The sequence below is a fragment of the Trichechus manatus genome, unplaced genomic scaffold (assembly GCF_000243295.1).
Source record: "Trichechus manatus latirostris isolate Lorelei unplaced genomic scaffold, TriManLat1.0 scaffold00191, whole genome shotgun sequence".
NCBI lineage: Eukaryota > Metazoa > Chordata > Mammalia > Sirenia > Trichechidae > Trichechus > Trichechus manatus.
The window spans coordinates 232,016-251,740 of record NW_004444127.1 but is presented as its reverse complement, the minus strand read 5'-3'; the positions used below and the strand labels follow the sequence as shown (position 1 = coordinate 251,740).

At 40.6% G+C, this 19,725-nt stretch overlaps 1 protein-coding gene across 1 annotated transcript in view; it reads right to left on the bottom strand.

Annotated features, from left to right (window-relative positions):
* The window catches only part of EXT2 (exostosin glycosyltransferase 2), a 155,138-nt gene that overhangs the window by 20,042 nt on the left and 115,371 nt on the right, over positions 1-19,725 (bottom strand). The window contains exon 10 of the mRNA XM_004387643.1: positions 19,147-19,313. Coding sequence (XP_004387700.1) covers positions 19,147-19,313 — 167 coding nt within the window. The remainder of the gene's footprint in view (positions 1-19,146; positions 19,314-19,725) is intronic.

Sequence of the window (19,725 nt, the reverse complement as noted above, 5' to 3'; positions counted from 1 at the left end):
CATTATTAGATTGTCTACACTACTGAAGCCCTCCATGTATAGTGTCCTCATCGAACTTTAATTGCACACATCTTTGAAGACAGAAGCCTGTGTCTGTTACAACAAACTCTATGCCTCGCTTAGGGACTCAGCAATACTTTAGATTCATCCTTACATTTGGTGTCTATTCCATACCACTATAGCTTCCACTTTCAAATGGGGATTTTAACAATATAATACCATCCTCCACCTGTTTCTTTCCATTGTAATTTTACCTGAATTACAGAAATTCCTCCTCTCTGGACTCTCACCTCTGCTCACTCAACCATTTTCAAAGCTGTCTATTTGTTTTAAACATCCTGAAGTCTTTTGTGGCTTCCCATTACTATAGGTTCAGACGAAGATCCACCTTGGTTTAAAAGCCCACAGGTAGCAGCCTAGACTGACTCTTGCCTCAGTCTACAGAAAGGGCACCAGATGGGACATGGTTAAAGCAGATCTAGGGCTAGCTCTGCCCTCGTGAATCGTGTGACTCACTACTCAAGTTGTCCCACTTTCATTTTGCCACCTGCAAAATGAAGGGCTGGACTAAGTGACCTCTGGTGGTGCAAACGGTTAAGCACTCAGCTGCTAACCGAAAGGCTGGTGGTTCAAACCCACCCAGCCATTCCACAGGAGAAAGACCTGGCAATCTGCTTCCGTAAAGATTACAGCCAAGGAAATGCTATGAGGCAGTTCTACTCTGTCACGTGGGGTTGGTATGGGTTGCTATAAGTCAAAAACAACTCAATGGCACATAACAACATCTTTTTTAGGGCTAAAATCTTATCTCTTCTTCCTTACTGACCTGCTTCCCAGAAAACTAACTCATCAATTGTGAGCTGCTGCAAGCTGTAAGTTTCTAAATAAATAGCATGGCCTGCATTATCTAACTTTGTTTAAAATACTATACACATATGGGTACCCAATAAATGCTCCTGAAAAGAGGATAATGCACTACATTCTAAGCCAGCTTAGAAGAGTGCATTTTAAATTTAGGGTGTGTGCTAACCACAGTCAGATTCAGGAAACAGACTAGGGGGAGAGGGGGGAAGGTGTAATAACAGGTGGCGCCCATCTGGGATATACAATTATCAAATCATTGGTCAACACTAGGAGAAAAGCAACTCCCTGAAATGGCTGCTACAGTCGCCACACTTTCAAAGCCATAGCTCCACAGTGATATTACTACTGGGTGGGAGGGATGCCACGTGTACCAGGACTCGTGAGGCAAGAGATGGACTAGGAAGTGCTGTGGGAAGTGGCGGGAATATGGATCTAAGGTTTCCTTTCTTCCCTTGCACATGCCCCTTGGGTTTTGTCAATCCCTAACCATCAAAGTGGGACAGAACTCTCTGAACCAGCCCAAACCCTGTGGACACATGCCTGGATCAGCCAGGGCAGGTCTGCAAGCAACCCAATATGCAAACATCTTTGAATCAGTGGCCCTTCTTCTCTTCAGGCTTTGTCCTGCATGCTGCCCAGATGGGAAAGGGAGAGCTGGCCCCTGTAGCTGGCTGCCCTCCAACTCCAAGCTGGTTTCCACAGAGAAGCCAGTTATAGGATTCACTCTCAGCCCTCTGGGAACAAAGCTCACCTTTTAAATTTGGAATTTCCTGAAATGAAGTGGAATGGAGGGAAAGATTGGCTTCATTTTTAGCTCGTGCTTTTAATTACACTAGTGGTTGGCAGTTTTTGTCAAGGGGGTGCTTTGCAAAAAGCCAAAGAGCCTTTGCCTGTGCTTGGGAAACAATTAAATGCTGATGCAAAACATCTACATCAGAGGAGCCCAGCTGTTACGTGGAGTTTCCTAATGCTGATTGGTTTTGACAAATACATGTACAGGCTGTGTTATATATTAAGATTTACCTGTTAGATCACTTCAGTCAGCCTGAAGGACCTTTCTAACCCAGAGCAGGGTTCTGCTTAAAATAAGCCAAGCAAGAAAGCTGGTAACATGGGAAAGCTTCTGGGGTTTTGATAGCATTCCCATTTGCCTCTGGTTGGAGGTTAGTGCCTTGGTGCTGGGGGACATGGTCTCCATGCCTTTCAAATTTTTTCTTTAGGCCAGGAGCAGTGATGAAGGCAGAGGCAGACTGGGGTTGGCCACAGTTGATAGAGAAATATGTGTGCTATTAAATCTTTCAACAGTTACCACTGTTAGGAAGAACCCCTGAAGAAGGTGGCTTTGGAACACTTGACACCCTTGTATCTCACCAGATGGCAGACCCATGTGTCCTCTGTGAATGGTAAGGAGAAGACTCACACTCTGGCAGTCCGAGCTACTGACCCCAGTCCAAGCCATCTTGGAGAACTGCAGTCTTAGAGTTTAGTTGGTCCACTTCTTTTCAGATGAGAAAGCTGAGGGTCAGAGAGGAAGTAGCTCTCCTAAGGTTACACTGCTCGTTCAAGTCCAGCCTGGGTCTTAATTCCCAGTCTAGTTGGCTGCTCATGACGCCATATGATTTCCCACTCTTCTGATTCTGCAAAGCAGCTCATCTTCCCAAGCTTAGCCCTTCACTTTTAAAACAAAGAAGTCAGACTCTGGTGTTTAAAATCACATTCAGTATTAGTGCTTCAGCTTTTTGGTGCTAATGCAGACATGGTAAGTCATATGTGTACACTGAATGACTAGGTTGAGAAGAAAATGGGTGGAGGACGGGGTGGGGAAAATGACAAAACCCTTTGCTCCCATCAGTACTCATCTCCTAAAAGCTGAAGGCTCTTCATGAATGTGGTTTCCATTTGGCAGAGAAAGCCACATGGTCTAAAAGAAGGAACCCTGGTCAGCTATGTAGCAAACTAGTGAGATTCCACATATGACATATGAGAGCCTACTGGAACCTTATAATCTGTGAGGCTCTGGGGCAGAGAAGGACATGCAGGCAAAAAGCAGCTGAAGGAAAGATTAAACTCAGCTACCATTTTTCATGAGACAATGAATCTCTTGGGAGATAATAAAGAAGGGAAGAGAGGGAGAGACGTGAGTTTGAGGGTATGGGAGGAGGAAGCACTGGGTCAGGATCAGGTCATTGGTTTTCTAATTTTGTGCTCCTTAAGACCCATTAAACATGAAATCATTTTTATTTCCATAACCTCAACTCCAGTGTGGGTCATACTGCTTCTAAGTCTGGTCTCAGAGGATTGTTTAATGAAGTTAAAAGAAGAATAGTAAGCATATGCCAAATGGCTATTCTTTTTAAAATCTGCACTAGTGGAAACAGAGACTTTATTTTCTTATAAATAACCATTATTGAGCCTTTGAAATTTCATGTTGACTTTGGTGAGGCTGAAGTTGATTTAAATGACTGGGGACCAAAGGTATTAGCTCTGTCCAGCAAGGAGGAAATAAACTCTCCTTACTTCAAATAACTGCCCTGGTGACTTCCATCACCACTACAAAACTGGCCAGATCCTTTTGTTTTCTTCTTACCGTGGAAAGGTAGGAAACGGCCCTGACTCCAAAGCATGAATGAGGTTCTGAAACAATTATTTAATGAGTTAATTCATTACAGTGCCCTATATGTGTGCTTCAAATCCCATAATCTCTTGGTGGAGAATCAAGCAGAGGGATTCTTTTCATCACTTATTCATTTGTATCCCATTTATTTCCAAAAACAATTTGAGGTGATTTACAATAAAAGGAAACACTATAATAAAGTCCAAACTGCTAAAATAGTAATAATAACTAAAATTTGTTAAGACCTTTCTAGGGGCCAGGGGTTCTTTCAGGCACTGCAAACATATTAACCCACTTAATCCCCACAACAATACTCCATACGAAATCCTACTGGCCCCATGTTACCGATGAGAAAACTGGGGCATGGAGGAGTTAAGGAACTTGCCGAAAGTTCGTAAGTGGCAGAGCAGAGATTTAAATCCCGGCAATCTGGCTCCAGAGTTCATTGTGCTAAACTGATAAGTAACAAGTAAAGGGTGTGGGAGAGAAGAGAAGAGAAGGCAGACTAGTTATATTAGAGAACACAGACCAAGGCAAGCTACTTTAATTGAACATCATCTCAACTGTACTTTGTGGCAGCATGAGCAAAGAAAATACGATATGCTAGACATTCTTCATTTACAAATAAAAAGAAGTATATCAAACCATTAGAGAACAGAAACTATTTCCTAATTCTGAACTCAGTTTTCTCCTAGATGTTTAACAGATGATGTCTTCAACAACATTTTTTTTTTTTTTAAATCCAGAGAGGTTCCATATATGGCTATCTTAAAAATATCAGTTGAGGTAGTAATTAGTACAAAGTTAATCTTTGCTATCTGTTTTGGAAGCCAGCAAGTAGAAGGCCAGGGCTTTTTCACTGAATATAGCATATGGAATTATTTTACTTTGAACAACTTCTTGTAATTTTATTCACAGAAATTATATATATAAAAAATCCAATGTCCAAACACATTAAATTCACTCAGTCAATATACATTTATGGAGCATCTGTTATGCACTGGTCATACAGACGCAGGGGCCATGGTGGCACAGTGGTTAAGAGCTTGACTGCTAACCAAAAGGTGGGCAGTTTGAATTCACCAGCCGCTCCTTGGAAACCCTATTGGGCAGTTCTACTCTGTCATATAGGGTTACTATGAGTAGGAATCGACTTGACAGCAACAGGTTTTTTTTTTTTTTTTTCTTAGAGAGAAGTAAATAAGATGGACACAATATCTGCCTGAATGAACCATTCTTAAAGGAAGTCTTTCAATCAAGCCCCAGATCTCTGGCGTGGATGTAATTAGTAGTCCTGGTTGTGAGAAGTTAGCCCCTTCCTTCCCTCTCCAAGAGCAGTGTCAGCATGTAATCAGTACTTCCACCCCACCCCTCAAATCTTCAGCCCAACCCAAAGGCTAGCTGGGAACCTTGAAATATTACTTTTAAAGGTTGCCAACTCTTGATCCAAACCAGCCAACGGAGAGTAGCAAATATACTGCAATCACGATTAATGCAATCCCTAGGCACCAATTTTCGAGCACCGAGAAATACATATGATCTAAGAGGTGAACTGTAAATATCACACTGACTAGTTCATCTCGCTTTCCAGAGACTCTTTTCCCCGGTCGTGATATTTCTCAGGTCAGGGGACTACTCTGATCCTTTAAGTTTTCTTTCTTTCTATTCTCCCCAAACATGGAATCACTATATTTAATGCAACAGCAATCACCAACCACCGTCTCAAACTTACGAATTTTGCAGGCAGTTTTACAACTGGCAATGAAAGGTGCGGCTTCACATTTGGGAACCACAACACAGAACTTTCCTCTGAAAGCTACAGGCACTGCCCTCACAGGGAGCTGGGGGAGTTCAGGGCCTGGATGCTGCTATGGCTTTCATTTCCCCTGGCCCTCCTCCAAGTCCTGCCCACGCACCTCCTTTAAGCATCTCTATCAAAATCAAGGCAGATAAGCAGTCCATCCAAGACAAATTCCCTCTATTCCAATTCATAAGCCAAATTCTGAATTCCTGAAGCAGCCAAAGTTACCCTGTAATCAATCCCAAGGAGACAACAGGCAGCTTTTGGAACAATAACCCTCAAACATATGGATCCTTTCAGGGTTGGAATATCATCGCAAATATCTCCTTTTGAAAGAGGACTGGGGGAGGAGCTACGCATTCTTTAAACCATCAAATGTACGAACACCTCTTTAAAATAACTATCCCAAACTATCAGCATTCACTATTGAGGCACGGAGATACAAAGCCAGGTGGCCTTGATGGTGTTGAGGATGACTGGTGAGATGCAGAGGTGAGGGTAGGGTGGGGAGCACATGTGGCTGGGTCCTGAAAGGTCAGGGGCGCTCTTCCCTCACCAGGACTGCCTGTCACACAATAAGCTCGTATGGAAAACATACTGAAACCAACTAATCTGGCTCATTTGGGATTGGAGTCCTTGAGGAGGAGATCTACTTGGATGGGAAGACATGCCAGCAGGAAGCGTGCTCCCTCCTCTTTGGGACAGGCAGCTGCTAGTCCCACTTTTGATGTTTCGTTAATGGCTATGTAAACAAATCCTGAGCTTGCTGTTTTAATTTGCTCAGTGGGGAAGAAAAAAGTGCCACTCAATTGTAATTCCCAGCTGGGTGCTTTTTTTAAATGATCAGATGTTATTTCAATGTTCAGCGTACATATTCGATTTCCTTTCCTTAATATTTGTTTGACTTATTCTCCAATGAGGACTGGGTGCTTTAGAAGAGCTCCAAGAGGTCAAACCTTGCTGAGCTGCTCTCAGCACCTCCACGGGCTCCTCGCCTGCTGCTTGGGATCTTCTTTCAGCAGTACTTGTTGCAGTACAGCACACATGGACTATTTTCTCTCCCGGTCCCGTGAGTCTTGGGGGTGTAAATCAATGCAAGCTGGAGATAGGACCATCTAACAGATTATTCAGTTCTCCTCCAGGCTGAAGACAGGGAGCCTACACGATGTGGAAAATACCCCAGGGAGGCCATTCTCTGAGAAAGAATGACTTACCTCAGCCCAGAGTCCTTCCCCCGTGAATTCTCTCACTGGCTCCTCCACTGAGGGAAGTTCTGACTACACCTCAGCGGCTGCCACACTCACAGAAATGAGCTGTTTGGCCCATCCTCTCTCCTGAAGCTGACAGTCTCTATAATAGCAACTCTTCAGGTACTTAAGAAAAGTGAAAAATGGAGGTAAAGACCGACAGATGCCCTTTTCAATATGTACTGTGTTTATGGCTTGGCCCAGGAGAGGTACCTCGGAGGGAAACTGTCACTCACCCAGATATAACACAGAAGGCTCAAAGAGAGCTTACAGCCATCAACTTCTTTAGTTACTTAACGAAGAGGGCACACCACAAGGCCTAAGAAAATTATAGTTTTCAAAAGCTCAGCTTTGGCAAAGTGGCTCTAGCTACATTGTAAAGGTTTAGTGTCAGATCCAGCACCAATGCTGATCCACAACAGCTGTGGCCCAGCTCCTCCGAGCCTCCGGGAAGCAGAATGTGACTCCCAGTGTCGGCAGCACACCAGCAGCATGTGGACTGACTCCTGGACTCAATCCATGATGCACTCCTGTTTTAGTCCATCATCCAGATAAGAGAGGGAAATACTTGAATTCCCAATCTTTCCAGTCACCCGCTGTGTCAGACATTCTGAGGACACAAGGATCTGAGCTAGCCAAGAGGCGAAGGAATGGAAATCAAAGGTGCTGGCTCTCTCTGAAGGCTGAAATACTTCCAGTAATTACATTATCCTCCACTGCAGGTATGCTGTTTGTACTTCAGGGCCCTCTTTTAGGGATAGTTCCTTTTTATTAGTCTCGGCTACATAAGAACCAAGTCTAGATGAACAGCGCCCTAGATGAACTCAAATGGTAAACCGGCACCTAGAGTCCATGTTAGGATGAGAGAGGTGGGCTATGTACCATATAAAGAAAAACCCTTCTACAGAGACCCTGCCTGGATTCTCAACAAATGTGGGCACATTTCCAGATTTAGGGCTCTAGGAAAGCAGTCAACTTCCCATCAGAAGGATCATAACTACTTGTCTGTGAGAAACAATCTTTAGAGTCAGTTAAAGACTTGTTTCACATTTACTTGTTTCCCAGACCCAGTACCTGCAACAGACATCTTCACTGCAGAAGACTCAGGAATGGAAGGTACAGAAGGACAGAGAGCCTATTTTTCTTCCTAGTTCTCTGCTAGCTTTTAAAGGTGGTTATTATGATGTGTAATTCTATGATTGTTTGTTTCCATCTTTCAGTTATTCTAGTGAAAGAAAAAGTGGGATAGTTTATTCAGAATCTCAGATTATATCACCTCTCCCACTCTTCCTGGGTGCATATATAGACAGCGATAAATTTTACTAATTCTGTTTAAAATGTAACTTTTATAAAGTCTCTCTCTGGAATCACCCTAATTAGCCAAGCCCGCTCATCACAAATTAAATCTGAGCTACAGGCAAATCGTCTTCTTGGTTCTTCAATCCATTCAAACACCAAGACTTTAGATTTTCCACCACCACCATCTAACTGGCTTTCCCTATCCCAAGTCTGTCATCTCCAATTCACCCTGTGATCTGACTGCTTTTGACCATATACCTCTCTACAAACCTACGGTACCTCTTCACTGCCTATCATTCGGAAACTTTTCATTGTCCATCAACTGATCCTACATTGCCTAACCAGCCTAGCGTCCACTGTTAACCAAAACAAAATTTCCACTCCAGTCACGTCAGTCTGCTCGTGTCAATCTGCTTATGATCCCCCTGAGCACACATCAAGCTCATTCTCACTCTGGTGCCTCTCCTCTTGGTGCTCCTACACAGGAAAATCCACTCAAAGATAGTTTTATGTCCCCATGAAAAAAGCGGGGAATTCTATGCTATTTTGCTGTCTCCTAAGAATCAGACATACTTATTCTCCCAGGAGTCTTTGAGAATGTATACTTGCCATTGCTTTGGGGAGTTGTAAACAAAATACAGCAAATAAATTCTCACAATCTACTAGTGCCCAAGAGGTTTGCCCAGACTCTGTCACCTCCAGGATACCCAGGTAGTAAAAAGAAAAGCATCAGCATTTTGTGCGCCTAACACACAGTTGCTCTTAGTGAATTTCCACTCCCACATGAAATCCTGACTTCATAACCAATACGAGCCAAGACCGTCTCAGATCCCTCAGGTGAAAATGTTCAACACTTAAGTGCTACTAATAATTTTTATGGTTGGAAATGAGGATCAAAGTATGAAAGGAAAAATAAATTCACTGGTTCATACATTCAGCCAAGTCTGCATGGCTTATTTTCTGCCACATGTTTTAAACTGTCTCTTAAAGGCGGGGGAGGGGAGGAGGAAGAAGTTGCATTTTATTTCCCAATTCTTTAGGTCTAAAATAAAAGCAGACAGACTTGGGGGGAAAAAGAAATCAAACATTCAAGTAACATTATACACACGGCTACTGTTCCCCCAGGAGTCCCTTGTAAATGAGTATCAAGAACTCAATAGATACTTTCCTGGTAAAATACATAAACAGATAAATAAATTATCCTGGGCTGAAAAGAATTTCCACATCTGGTAGCTCACTAGGGCTTGTCAAACAAGTCAGAAACACACAGGGCCAGAGAAAATCATCCTTGAGCTCCTGATTTCAGGGCTGGAGAGGGAATGTTACATTTCCCAAAGCCCTTTGCCTTCCAACAGGGAATATGGCCCATTTAAACAGGCAAATGACCCCTGTGGTTTTTTTCCAATTAAATAAATAACGATACTCAGTATTAGGTCTTGAATCCAAATGTCTGTGTGCTCAAGTCACAGAGACAAGAAGAAAAAAGGCTTTTGCTCACTGGTCTAGCCTGTCATTCCCAAGAACTTGCTAGTATATCATTAAGGGTTATATTCAATGTACATTTAACATCTTAAAGAAGTAACTTAACCTCTTTGCATCTCAGTTTGCTAAGCAATAAAGCATGGAGTGACGTGATGGTCTCTAAGGTCCCTCCACCTTCTGACGCTGTGTTTCTTTAAAACAGAGCTTCCTGGCTGGGGTGCTATGAATAGGTTACAGGCATGCAGAGATTCTGATCCTCTCAGCCTGAGGCATAGAGCTAGGTCACATCTAGTGCAAGCAGCCTGTCTATGCACCACAGTATACAGTATTAATATTAATTATTGTACTATAAGGAGCCCTGGTTGCGCAGTGGTCAAAGCACTTGACTGCTAACTGAAAGGTTCAAACCCAGCAGCCACTTCACGGGAGAAAGATGTGGCAGTCTGCTTCTGTAGAGATTTACAGCCTTGGAAATGCGATAAGGCAGTTCTACTCTGCCCTAGCTCGCTATGAGTCGGAATCGACTCAACAGCAACAGGTTTGGTTTTGGTTTTATTGTACTATGGTTTGAAAAGACTGGAGAAGGCACTGTTGTGGCTCTAATAACTTCCCGGGAATGAGATTCTAGAATTCACCATCACTTTTCAAGCTAACATTCTAAGTAGATTTTTTCTCCATTACTCATCTTACATCTCTTATCCCTTACATTTATGCCCAAATTTCCTCCTCATGGCCTTTAGTCTCTGCTCTGTCCCTTACACAAGTCATACAGCCTGTTGCTTTAAGATGGATCTCTGCAAATCAATTCTTCCGACCCCTTAACAAAAGGCTTCAAATGCCCTCATATTTGTGGAAAATATGCTGGAACTCTGGTGCCCGAATCTACATGATATGCCTTAGAAGAGGAGTCATCAGGACTATGAACCAAATAAGCCCTGGTTCACCATACTCTGCTCTGGTCGCCCTCCATAAAAATAACTGCGTATTCTTTCGACTTCAATCTGCTGTTGGTAACTGTTTCCAAATATCCCTGGATCCTCAGATATGCAATATTTCTGTATTTTACAGGAAAGTGAAGGCGTCTGACATTCTTGATGCATAGAAGTTTGACACTTTGTCACATGGAGTCACACCTTATGGGTTTGACTGTGCTTCTGATCCCTTAGAATCATTATATCTGAAGGGATTTCAGGGTCATTTGGCTTATTAATCTGGCTCCAGGCAGAACTTTAAATCCACTCTAGATGCAGGAGGACTGCTGGTTGCCTTTTCTGAAAAATTCCCAAATGGAGAGACTCCATTTCTCTATAGATTTCTCTAAAAATTCTTTGGAATTTTTTAGAAAAAATTTTTGGAAAAATTCTTTGGAAGTAAGAAAGGTCTGTTGCATGGTTTCTCTTTGATTCCCACATATTAAATACTGTGTTCAAACTATTTTTAATTTAAACCAGGATAATGAATTTAACTATTGTGGAAATAATAAAGGCTATAGAAAAAAATTGTTGCAAAAGACCTCTTTAAAGTGTTAAAAAGCAAAGATGTCACTTTAAGGACTAAAGTGCACCCGACCCAAGCCATAGTGTTTTCAATGGCCTTATATGCACGTGAAAGCTGGGCAATGAATGAGGAAAACAGAAGAATTGATGCCTTTGAGTTATGGTGCTGGTGAAAAATGCTAAATATACCATGGATTGCCAAAAGAATGAACAAATCTGTTTTAGAAGTACAGCCAGAACGCTCCTTAGAAGTGAGGATGGTGAGACTTCGTCTTGCATACTTTGGACATGTTATCAGGAGGGACCAGTCCCTGGAGAAGAACATCATGCTTGGTAAGTAGAGGGTGAGCGAAAGAGAGGAAGACCCTCAACAAGACATACTGACACAGTGGCTACAACAATGGGCTCAAGCATAATGATTCTGAGGATGGTACAGGACCTGGCAGTGTTTCGTTCTGTTGTCCAGAACTGACTGGACAGCACCTAACAACAACAATGTAGAAAATATAGAAGACACTGGAGGTGTTTATCTCAGAGAACAAGAAGCAAAACAGGCAGGGGCTTATTTTGATTGTGTTAAAATTAAAGGTGCTGAGGTTAAGTAACCAGCCTTACCCAACTGACCTAGAAAGCATACTGAATCCACAACTGCAGAATGTATACTCTTTTCAGGTGCACATAGAATATTTACCAAAATAGACCTTTTACTAGGCCATATAGTCTAACTAGGGGTTTATTAATTTTGTAGAAACTTTACAGTTTTAGGTTTTACATTTAGGTCTATGATCCATTTTGAGTTAATTTTTGTATCTGGTGCAAGGTATGAATTGAAGTCCATTTGTTTACATATGGGTATTCAATTGTTTAAGCATCATTTGCTGGAAAAAATACCCTTTCTTCACTGAATTGGCCTTGCACCTTTGTAAAAAATTGGCTGTCATATATGTATGAGTCTATTTCTGGACTCTCTATTATGTTCCATTGATCATTATGTCCATCTTGATGCCAATTTCACACTGTCTTGGTTAATGTTGCTTTATATAGCATGCCTTGAATTCAGGTAGTGTCAGTCCCCCAGTTTTGTTCATCTTTTTCAAACTTGTTTGGGCGAGTTAAGGTTCTTTGCATTTTCACATGAATTTCAAAATCAGATTTTCAATAATAATAATAAACAAAGAACCCTGATGGGATTTGGATTGGAACTAAGTTCAATCTACAGATCAATTTGGGGAGAACTGATGTCTTAACAATAATGAGTCTTCCGACCCATGAATATAGTACATCTCTCTCCAATTAATCAGATCTTCTTTAATTTTTGTCAACATTTGTGGTTTGTAGTTGTCTTAGTAATCTAGTGCTACTATAACAGAAATACCACGAGTGGATGGATTTACCAAAGAGAAGTTTATTCTCTCACAGTCCAGCAGGCTACAAGTCCAAATTCACGGCGTCAGCTCCAGGGGAACGCTTCTTCGTTGGCTGTGGAGGAAGGTCCGTGTCATCAATATTCCTTTGGTCTGGGAGCTTCTTTGCGCAGGAACCTCAGGTCCAAAGGATGCACTCTGCTCCTGGCGCTGCTTTCTTGGTGGTGTGAGGTTCCCACGTGTCTCTGCTCGCTTCTCTCTTTTATATCTCAAAAGAGACTGGATTAAGATACTATCCAATCTTGAGGACCTCATCATAGTGATAGAGTTTACAACACATAAGGAAATCACATATAACCTCATCACAGTGATAGAGTTTACAACACGTAAGGAAATCACATCAGATTACACAATCATACAATACTGGGAATCATGACCCAGTCAAGCTGACAGACATTTTTGGGGGACACAATTCAATCCATGACAGTGGTGCATAGGTCTTTCACTTTTTTTGTCATATTTATTCCTAAGTATTTCATATCTCTGATGTAAGCTATTATAAATAGTATAGTTTTTAAGAATTTCAATTTCTGATATTTTGCTAGTATATAGCAATATAATTGATTTCTGCATATTGACGTTGTATCCTCCAATCTTGTTAAATTAATGTAGTCTAGTAACATCTGTGTAGATTTGAATTTTATACACAAAGCAGCACCATCCAATAAAATTTTCTGTTGTGACAGAAAAGTTCTATCTATAAGGTGTGTGTGTGTATATGTATATATATATAATATGCCCAGTAAGGTAGTCACTAGCCACACTGAGCACTTGAAATGTGGCTATTGCAGCTGAGGCACTGAGTTTTTACCTTAATTTGATTTTAATTAATTGGAATTTAAAATTAAATTTAAATAGCTACATGTGGCTAATGGCTCCCATCTTGGACAAGGCAGACACAAATAATCATGACACATGATCATAATAAAGATACTTTTACTTTTTTTCTTTCCAATCTGTATGCTTTCTATTTCATTTGCTTGCCTTATTACAAGGGCTAGGACCTCTAGTATAATGCTGAAAAGAAGTATGCGTGCATATATCTTTGCCCTGTTCAGGACAGTAGGGGAAAAACAGTCTGTCTTTCAGCATTAAGTATGATATTTAGTGGTAAGTTTTTCTATACTTCACTTTAACAAAATGAGAAAGTTTCCTTCTTTCATAGTTTGCTGAAAAGTTTTTTTTTTTAAATCATGAACGGATATTAAATTTTATCAGATTTTTTTCTGCAACTAATTAGATGAACAGTTTTTTTTTTTCTTTCTATTTACTGTTTTGTCTGTTAACACAGTGAATTACAGAGATTAATTTTTGAATCTTAAACCACTTTTGCATTCCTGGGATAAAAACCACTTGATCATCATATATTATCCTTTTTATATATTGCTGGTTTTGATTTCTTAATATTTTGTTAATGACTCTGCATCTGTGTTCACGGGAAATACTGAACTGAAATTCTTGCAGTTTCTTTGATTTGGGTATCAGGGAAATGCTGGCTTCACAGAATGAGTTGGGAAGTGTTTCTTTCTCTTTGATTTTTCTGGAATAGCATGCGTAGCATTGGTATTATTTCTTTCTTAAACGTTTGGTAGAATTTGCCAATGAAGACAAACTGGGACAGGAGTTTTCTTTGTGGGAAGGTTCTGAACTACATATTCAACTTGTCAGCATTGTTTCTTTTCAGAACTTGACATAATTAATGGTAGGCTAAATAATTTCTGTAGAATTAAATAATAAAATATACATTATTTTTGTTTAATTCCCAAAGCTCAGCGCACATACATAAGCACTGATAATCAAACATAAACACATCCACAAAGCAGCCAATGGCAGTCAACACGCACGTGCAGGTATCTCTCGCCACATGACTTCAAGCAGATGGTCAAGAGAAAGCCCTCCAATCACAGCCATCCATTCACCATAGTTTGGTAGCACTGATTTTGCATGCATTTTGTGCATCGTCCATGAACTCAATGTTAAGGCTAATTTGGTATCCAAGAAAACCCAATGACAGTAGTAAGTACTGAGGAATAAGATTTTGTTGGGTATGACTGAGCTTTGGAGGGTCATAAACCATTCAAATAACTATTTTCTTCCCCCAAGAACCAATTTTTACCCTAAATGGGGATGATATTGCCCCATCAAGAATGCATGTTGTTGTTAGGCGCTGTTGAGTCGGTTCCGGCTCATAGCCACCCTATGTACTACAGAACGAAACACTGCCTAGTCCTGCGCCATTCTCACAATCATTGTTATGCTTCATTGAGGGTCTTCCTCTTTTTCGCTGACCCTGTATTTACCAAACATAATGTTCTCCAGGGACTGACCCCTTCCGACAACACGTCCAAAGTATGTAAGACGTAGTCTCGCCATCCTTGCTTCTAAGGAGCATTCTGGTTGTAGGTCTTTCCAAGACAGATTTGTTTGTTCTTTTGGCAGTCCATGGTATATTCAATATTCTTTGCCAACGCCACAATTCAAAGGCATCAATTCTTCTTTGTTCTTCCTTATTCATTGTCCAGCTTTCACACGTATACAATGCGACTGAAAATACCATGGCTTGGGTCAGGCGCACCTTAGTCTTCAAGGTGACATCTTTGCTTTTCAACACTTTAAAGAGGTCTTTTGCAGCAGATTTGCCCAGTGCAATGTGTCTTTTGATTTCTTGACTGCTGCTTTCATGGGCGTTGATTGTGGATCCAAGTAAAATGAAACCCTTGACAACTTCAATCTTTTCTCCATTTATCATTATGTTGCTTATTGGTCCAGATATGAGGATTTTTGTTTTCTTTATGCTCAGGTGTAATCCATACTGAAGGCTGTGGTCTTTGATCTTCATCAGTGTTTCAAGTCCTCTTCACTTCAGCAAGCAAGGTTGTGTCATCTGCATAATGCATGTTGTTAACGAGTCTTCCTCCAATCCTGATGCCACGTTCTTCTTCATATAGTCCAGCTTCTCTCTTTGAATATTTGGAAGTATGCTGCTTAATTTTCAGCTACCTAGAGTTTTCCTAGGTAGCGTAGTGCCACTGATTTCCGATCTAATTGTACTGTAGTCAGAAAACATACTCTTCTTCTTAAGTTTATTGAGACTTTTTATGATCCAGCACATACGGTCCATCTTGGTGAATGTCCTATGTACATCTGAAAAGATAAGTACTCTGCAGTTGTTGGATATAGTGTTCTATATACATAGAAAACTTTCAACCAAACAGACCCACAAGATTCCATGCTTGTCAATCTGCAAGATCAGTAGATGATCATCAATGAAAGGCCAGCCATCTAATCTAAAATTTACAGTGAGAAATAGACTAGAGACACCAAATTCCTTTGTCACTAACCTGCTGAGTCAGGGCCTCAGCAAGTCTCTCAATTTGCCTCAACACAACCTGAAAAGAAAACAAAACAAAGACAAAAAAAAAAAAATTTTTTTTTTTTAAAGTTGGCTGAAAAGAAATGGACCATGAACATAGGATACTTTGGGAATCCTCAGGCAAGGTTGCCATATAAAAGTTATTACTTTTCAAGCACATCTCCTTTCATGGGTTTTCTGGTTGAAATTGTGCCTATATCACGTAAGAGGCTGAAGAGAAGAAATGCACACCACATTTTTCTTGTAAAATGATGTTTATAGCTGTAGGGGTGACCTTGAATCCTTGGCTGAAAGTACATCAGCACTGAATCCTTATCAGATAATATCCAGGGCAGGATATTAAGGTCCACAGCAACCAGACTGTGCACGACATTAAAGTGGAAGGCAGGTCAGAATAATCTGAGTTTTGTATCTTCCATATCCATGCTAGTAGTAGAGATTCATTCATTCTTCAAATATTTACTGAGTAACCACTGAATACAATGAACTAGGTTAGGCATGGAGGATATAGCAATGAACAAAATAGCCACGGTCCCTGTCCTTATGGTGCTTACGTTTTAGAAGAAAAGGCAGACGTTAAACAACACGCTTCACAATTAATTATTTGATTACAAAGAGGTACCTAACCTATCCTGGGGACTCTCTGAGAGCTACTTGAGACAGTGACATTGGAGCTGAGGGCTAATGGAAGAACAGGAATTAACAGGCTAGATATAATCCTAAAGCCTAATGCAAGGGAAAGATCATGATAAGTGTCACAAAAAAGTAATTCTGCATTCTAACATAACTCCCCTAAAGTTGCAAATGTTTGTTACCTGATGTATTTATTCACTCAATCAGTCAAGCCTGCTCCCAGTTCCCCCATGAAAAATAATCCTAGGCTCTGCCATCAAAAGCGAGATTTAGGAGCACCATCATCTTCTGTCTCCTGACAAAACACTAAACTGGGTATCCTTTCCAAGAGAGAAGTGTCCCCTCTGAATAATGTAAACAACAAACCACCTTTCTCATGAATCACAGACTCATCAATGGAATAATGATAATAGTTGTAGCAGTAACAACAGTAGTAGCAGGAGCTACCATAGCATATGTAACATAACATACTGCCCCCCACATAGAAAGTGCATTTAGTGAACACTGTCCATGTGGTAGGCACCATGCAATTTTATCAAACGCATATAATAACCTCATGAAGTAGATACTGTTACTCTCATTTTACATAAGACTAAGCCAAGACCCAGGGAGATTAAATAAATTCTTCATGATCATAAATTTGTCAGTGACAGAGCAGAAAATTGAGTCCAGAGCTATCCTAACTTTGAAGTCCATAATATTAATTACAATGCAAGAAATAATTTATAAAGTTACCCTAAAGTACAAATGGTAGAGATGCCTGAGAAATTTATTTGTTGTCCTTAGCATCGAAATAATTTCATGATGGACAGACGATATGCTGATGGCTCTAAGTACTGCTTTTGGTGACCGGTGGACTCTGACAAGTGTCATTCAGGATAAAAATCCTCACAGAAGATAGCACAGTGTCAGACAAACTTGGATTTAAGTTCCAAGTCTTCCACTTATTAGCTGTGTGATTTCTGGCCTAATCCTGCTCAGTCTCAGTATAGAATAAGAAATACAGTACCGGCCTTGTAGGTTTAGGGAAAGATCACAAGTAATGTATGTAAATACCCAGGACATTGATAGGAATACAACAAGCTGTGCATATAAGGTAGCTATGAAAGTTGCTCCTTCCATAACATCTGGAGAAGATTCCAATGAGTGGAGATGAGGCATTTGCATGCTCCCACTCTTTCGATATGCAGTTACTTCTTTAGAGGTGAAATGGAATCAAACAGGTAATCCGAGGAAAGCGGTGAAGATTTAAGCTCAGTTTCACAATTTTTTTGTTGCTTCAAATTACCACTCAGGGTTGAAAGAGATCCCAGAAAAACAGTTATTCCATCTTTCTTTTTATTAGACTTCCTTTAGACCAACTGAAAATACTGAAGAGGTAGCACTCTGTCTATCCTAGCTATATCATTCTGAGCGTTCCCTTTTTCCACTTCCCTTCTGCCACAAAAATAAACACACTGGTAGTTTGAAGCCATTGTGCAACCAAGAGAGAAAACACTGCCAGAAATCTTTTTTTTTTTTTGCAATGCCTTGGCTAGAGGAACAAGTAGGCAATTTGCTTTAAAAATCAAAAATGAGAGAGTGAGGGAAAAATCTGGGACAGGTGATGGCTGAACAACATGATGAACATATTTAGTGTCACTCAACTGTACATACGAAGACTGTTGAAACGGCAAATGTTTTGTGACCTATATATTTACTAGAACAAAAAAAAGATAAAAAAATGGGAACGGTAGTGTTCTAAAAATTGTTCAACACCCTTGATGTGATGATGTAAAAGTTATCTTCTGTGAATGAACTAAATCCACAAAAATGAATGAATGTTTTATTAGCTGCTCTCATGCCTTTCACTGGCCAGTAGCTATGTCAATCAGTTTCATACATCAGCCTGTTTCATAGCAATTTCTTTACACTTAAATGGGTAACTTGGGGATTTTTATTTTGGTGGTGGTAGGTGGGGATTCCTATTTCTTTTCCTTAAAATCCACCTATAATTTAAGGGTTTGAAAATAAATTTCTATAATAAGTATATGTACTAACTATAGCTTCATTTAATAAAGTTTCATGATTTCTTAAGAACCCCAAATTCTACAAATCCTGAGTCAACTAAAGAAGGCAGTTACCTCTCTCCCAGAGGCAAGGTGATTGTAGGGGATAAATTTTACCACTTTCCCCTGTGCCCAGCTGTAGCTAATTGATTTATCCATTCTGTTTTGCTGGGGTCTGATACCACTCTTCCACCCCTGCAGCCGCAGGCCTCTGCCTGTCGCCATCATGCATCTCACGTACATCCTCCCTGACAGGGCTCATCAATTCTGATTGCTTTTCACCAGGCCTCGGCTCTGGCACTTTCCCCTGGGGAGACCTTTATTGGTCTCCATACTTAACCCCTGAACCCAGCCTAATCCATCAGCCACACTGAATGAACGGTGATATAGAATGTTTCTCCCTAAAGACAGGCAGCCAGCCTCTCCACTTAAAACTCGGAGAGAAAGCCATCAACAGGGTCTGCTTTCTGTTTGCCTGTGTCGCCAGCTTCTTCACTTATTGATGTTTTTATTGTTGCGGTACCCAGCAGCTTGAGTCAGGGGAAGTGCTATTCAAGGAGACATCAATTAAGTGCTTGTTAAATGCTATAGACGCTCTTTTGAAAATGTCCCCTGGGATTCTCCTTGGGAGTTCCCAAAACTAGTGGAGGGCACAGTTGTCATTCTGGAACAGAGTTTTCTCAAAATTTTGAAGAAAGGCTTCATAACCCACACTCTTATGCACAGCTTTTGGACTCTACTAGAAGAGGTTATAGATCATGACGTTAGAGAATGAAATATGATACTTCTTTCTTTTTTAGAAAAGACAAGCAATAATCGGCCGTAAATGTTAACTATATAAAAATACTGTTTAAAAACTCCTTACCTCATAACCAAACTGCAGCTCATCAGAGGTCAGCATAATGATGTCATCATCAATGGCCAGAACAGCCTCTGTCTCGATTTCATCGTAAGGAAAGAAACGGTTACTCAACTTGTTTTCAGCAGTCTTCACAACTTTTAATGGAACCCGGATTTTGGGCCAGAGAGATTCTGGAAAAGAAAACGGAGGTACTTATTACTCTCTCTCCTAACTAGGGTGAGGAGATCAAAGTGGTGGAAGCATCATCACATCACAAGTGAGAAGAATCAATTTATATCCACGCCTCTCATCAAATCCAAAGGTACATACTCGGCCAGAGGAAATTCTTACACGTGCATTTTAAAACAGTTTGTATCCTACTATTTTTCTCTCCTCTCTAAATCCTTACAAGACTAATAATTCTCAATAATGTCTTAACTAGAATGAACAAATTGGCTTTGATTCATAATTGAGAGGCAGAGAAGCAAAATGACTTGGCCAAGTTCACAGTATCAGGAAGAGGAATAGAGTCAGGATTGCCTCATTCTTTGGACCATGGTTTTAATATCAGAATTCTACCACCTCTGCAAATACTTTCAGGAA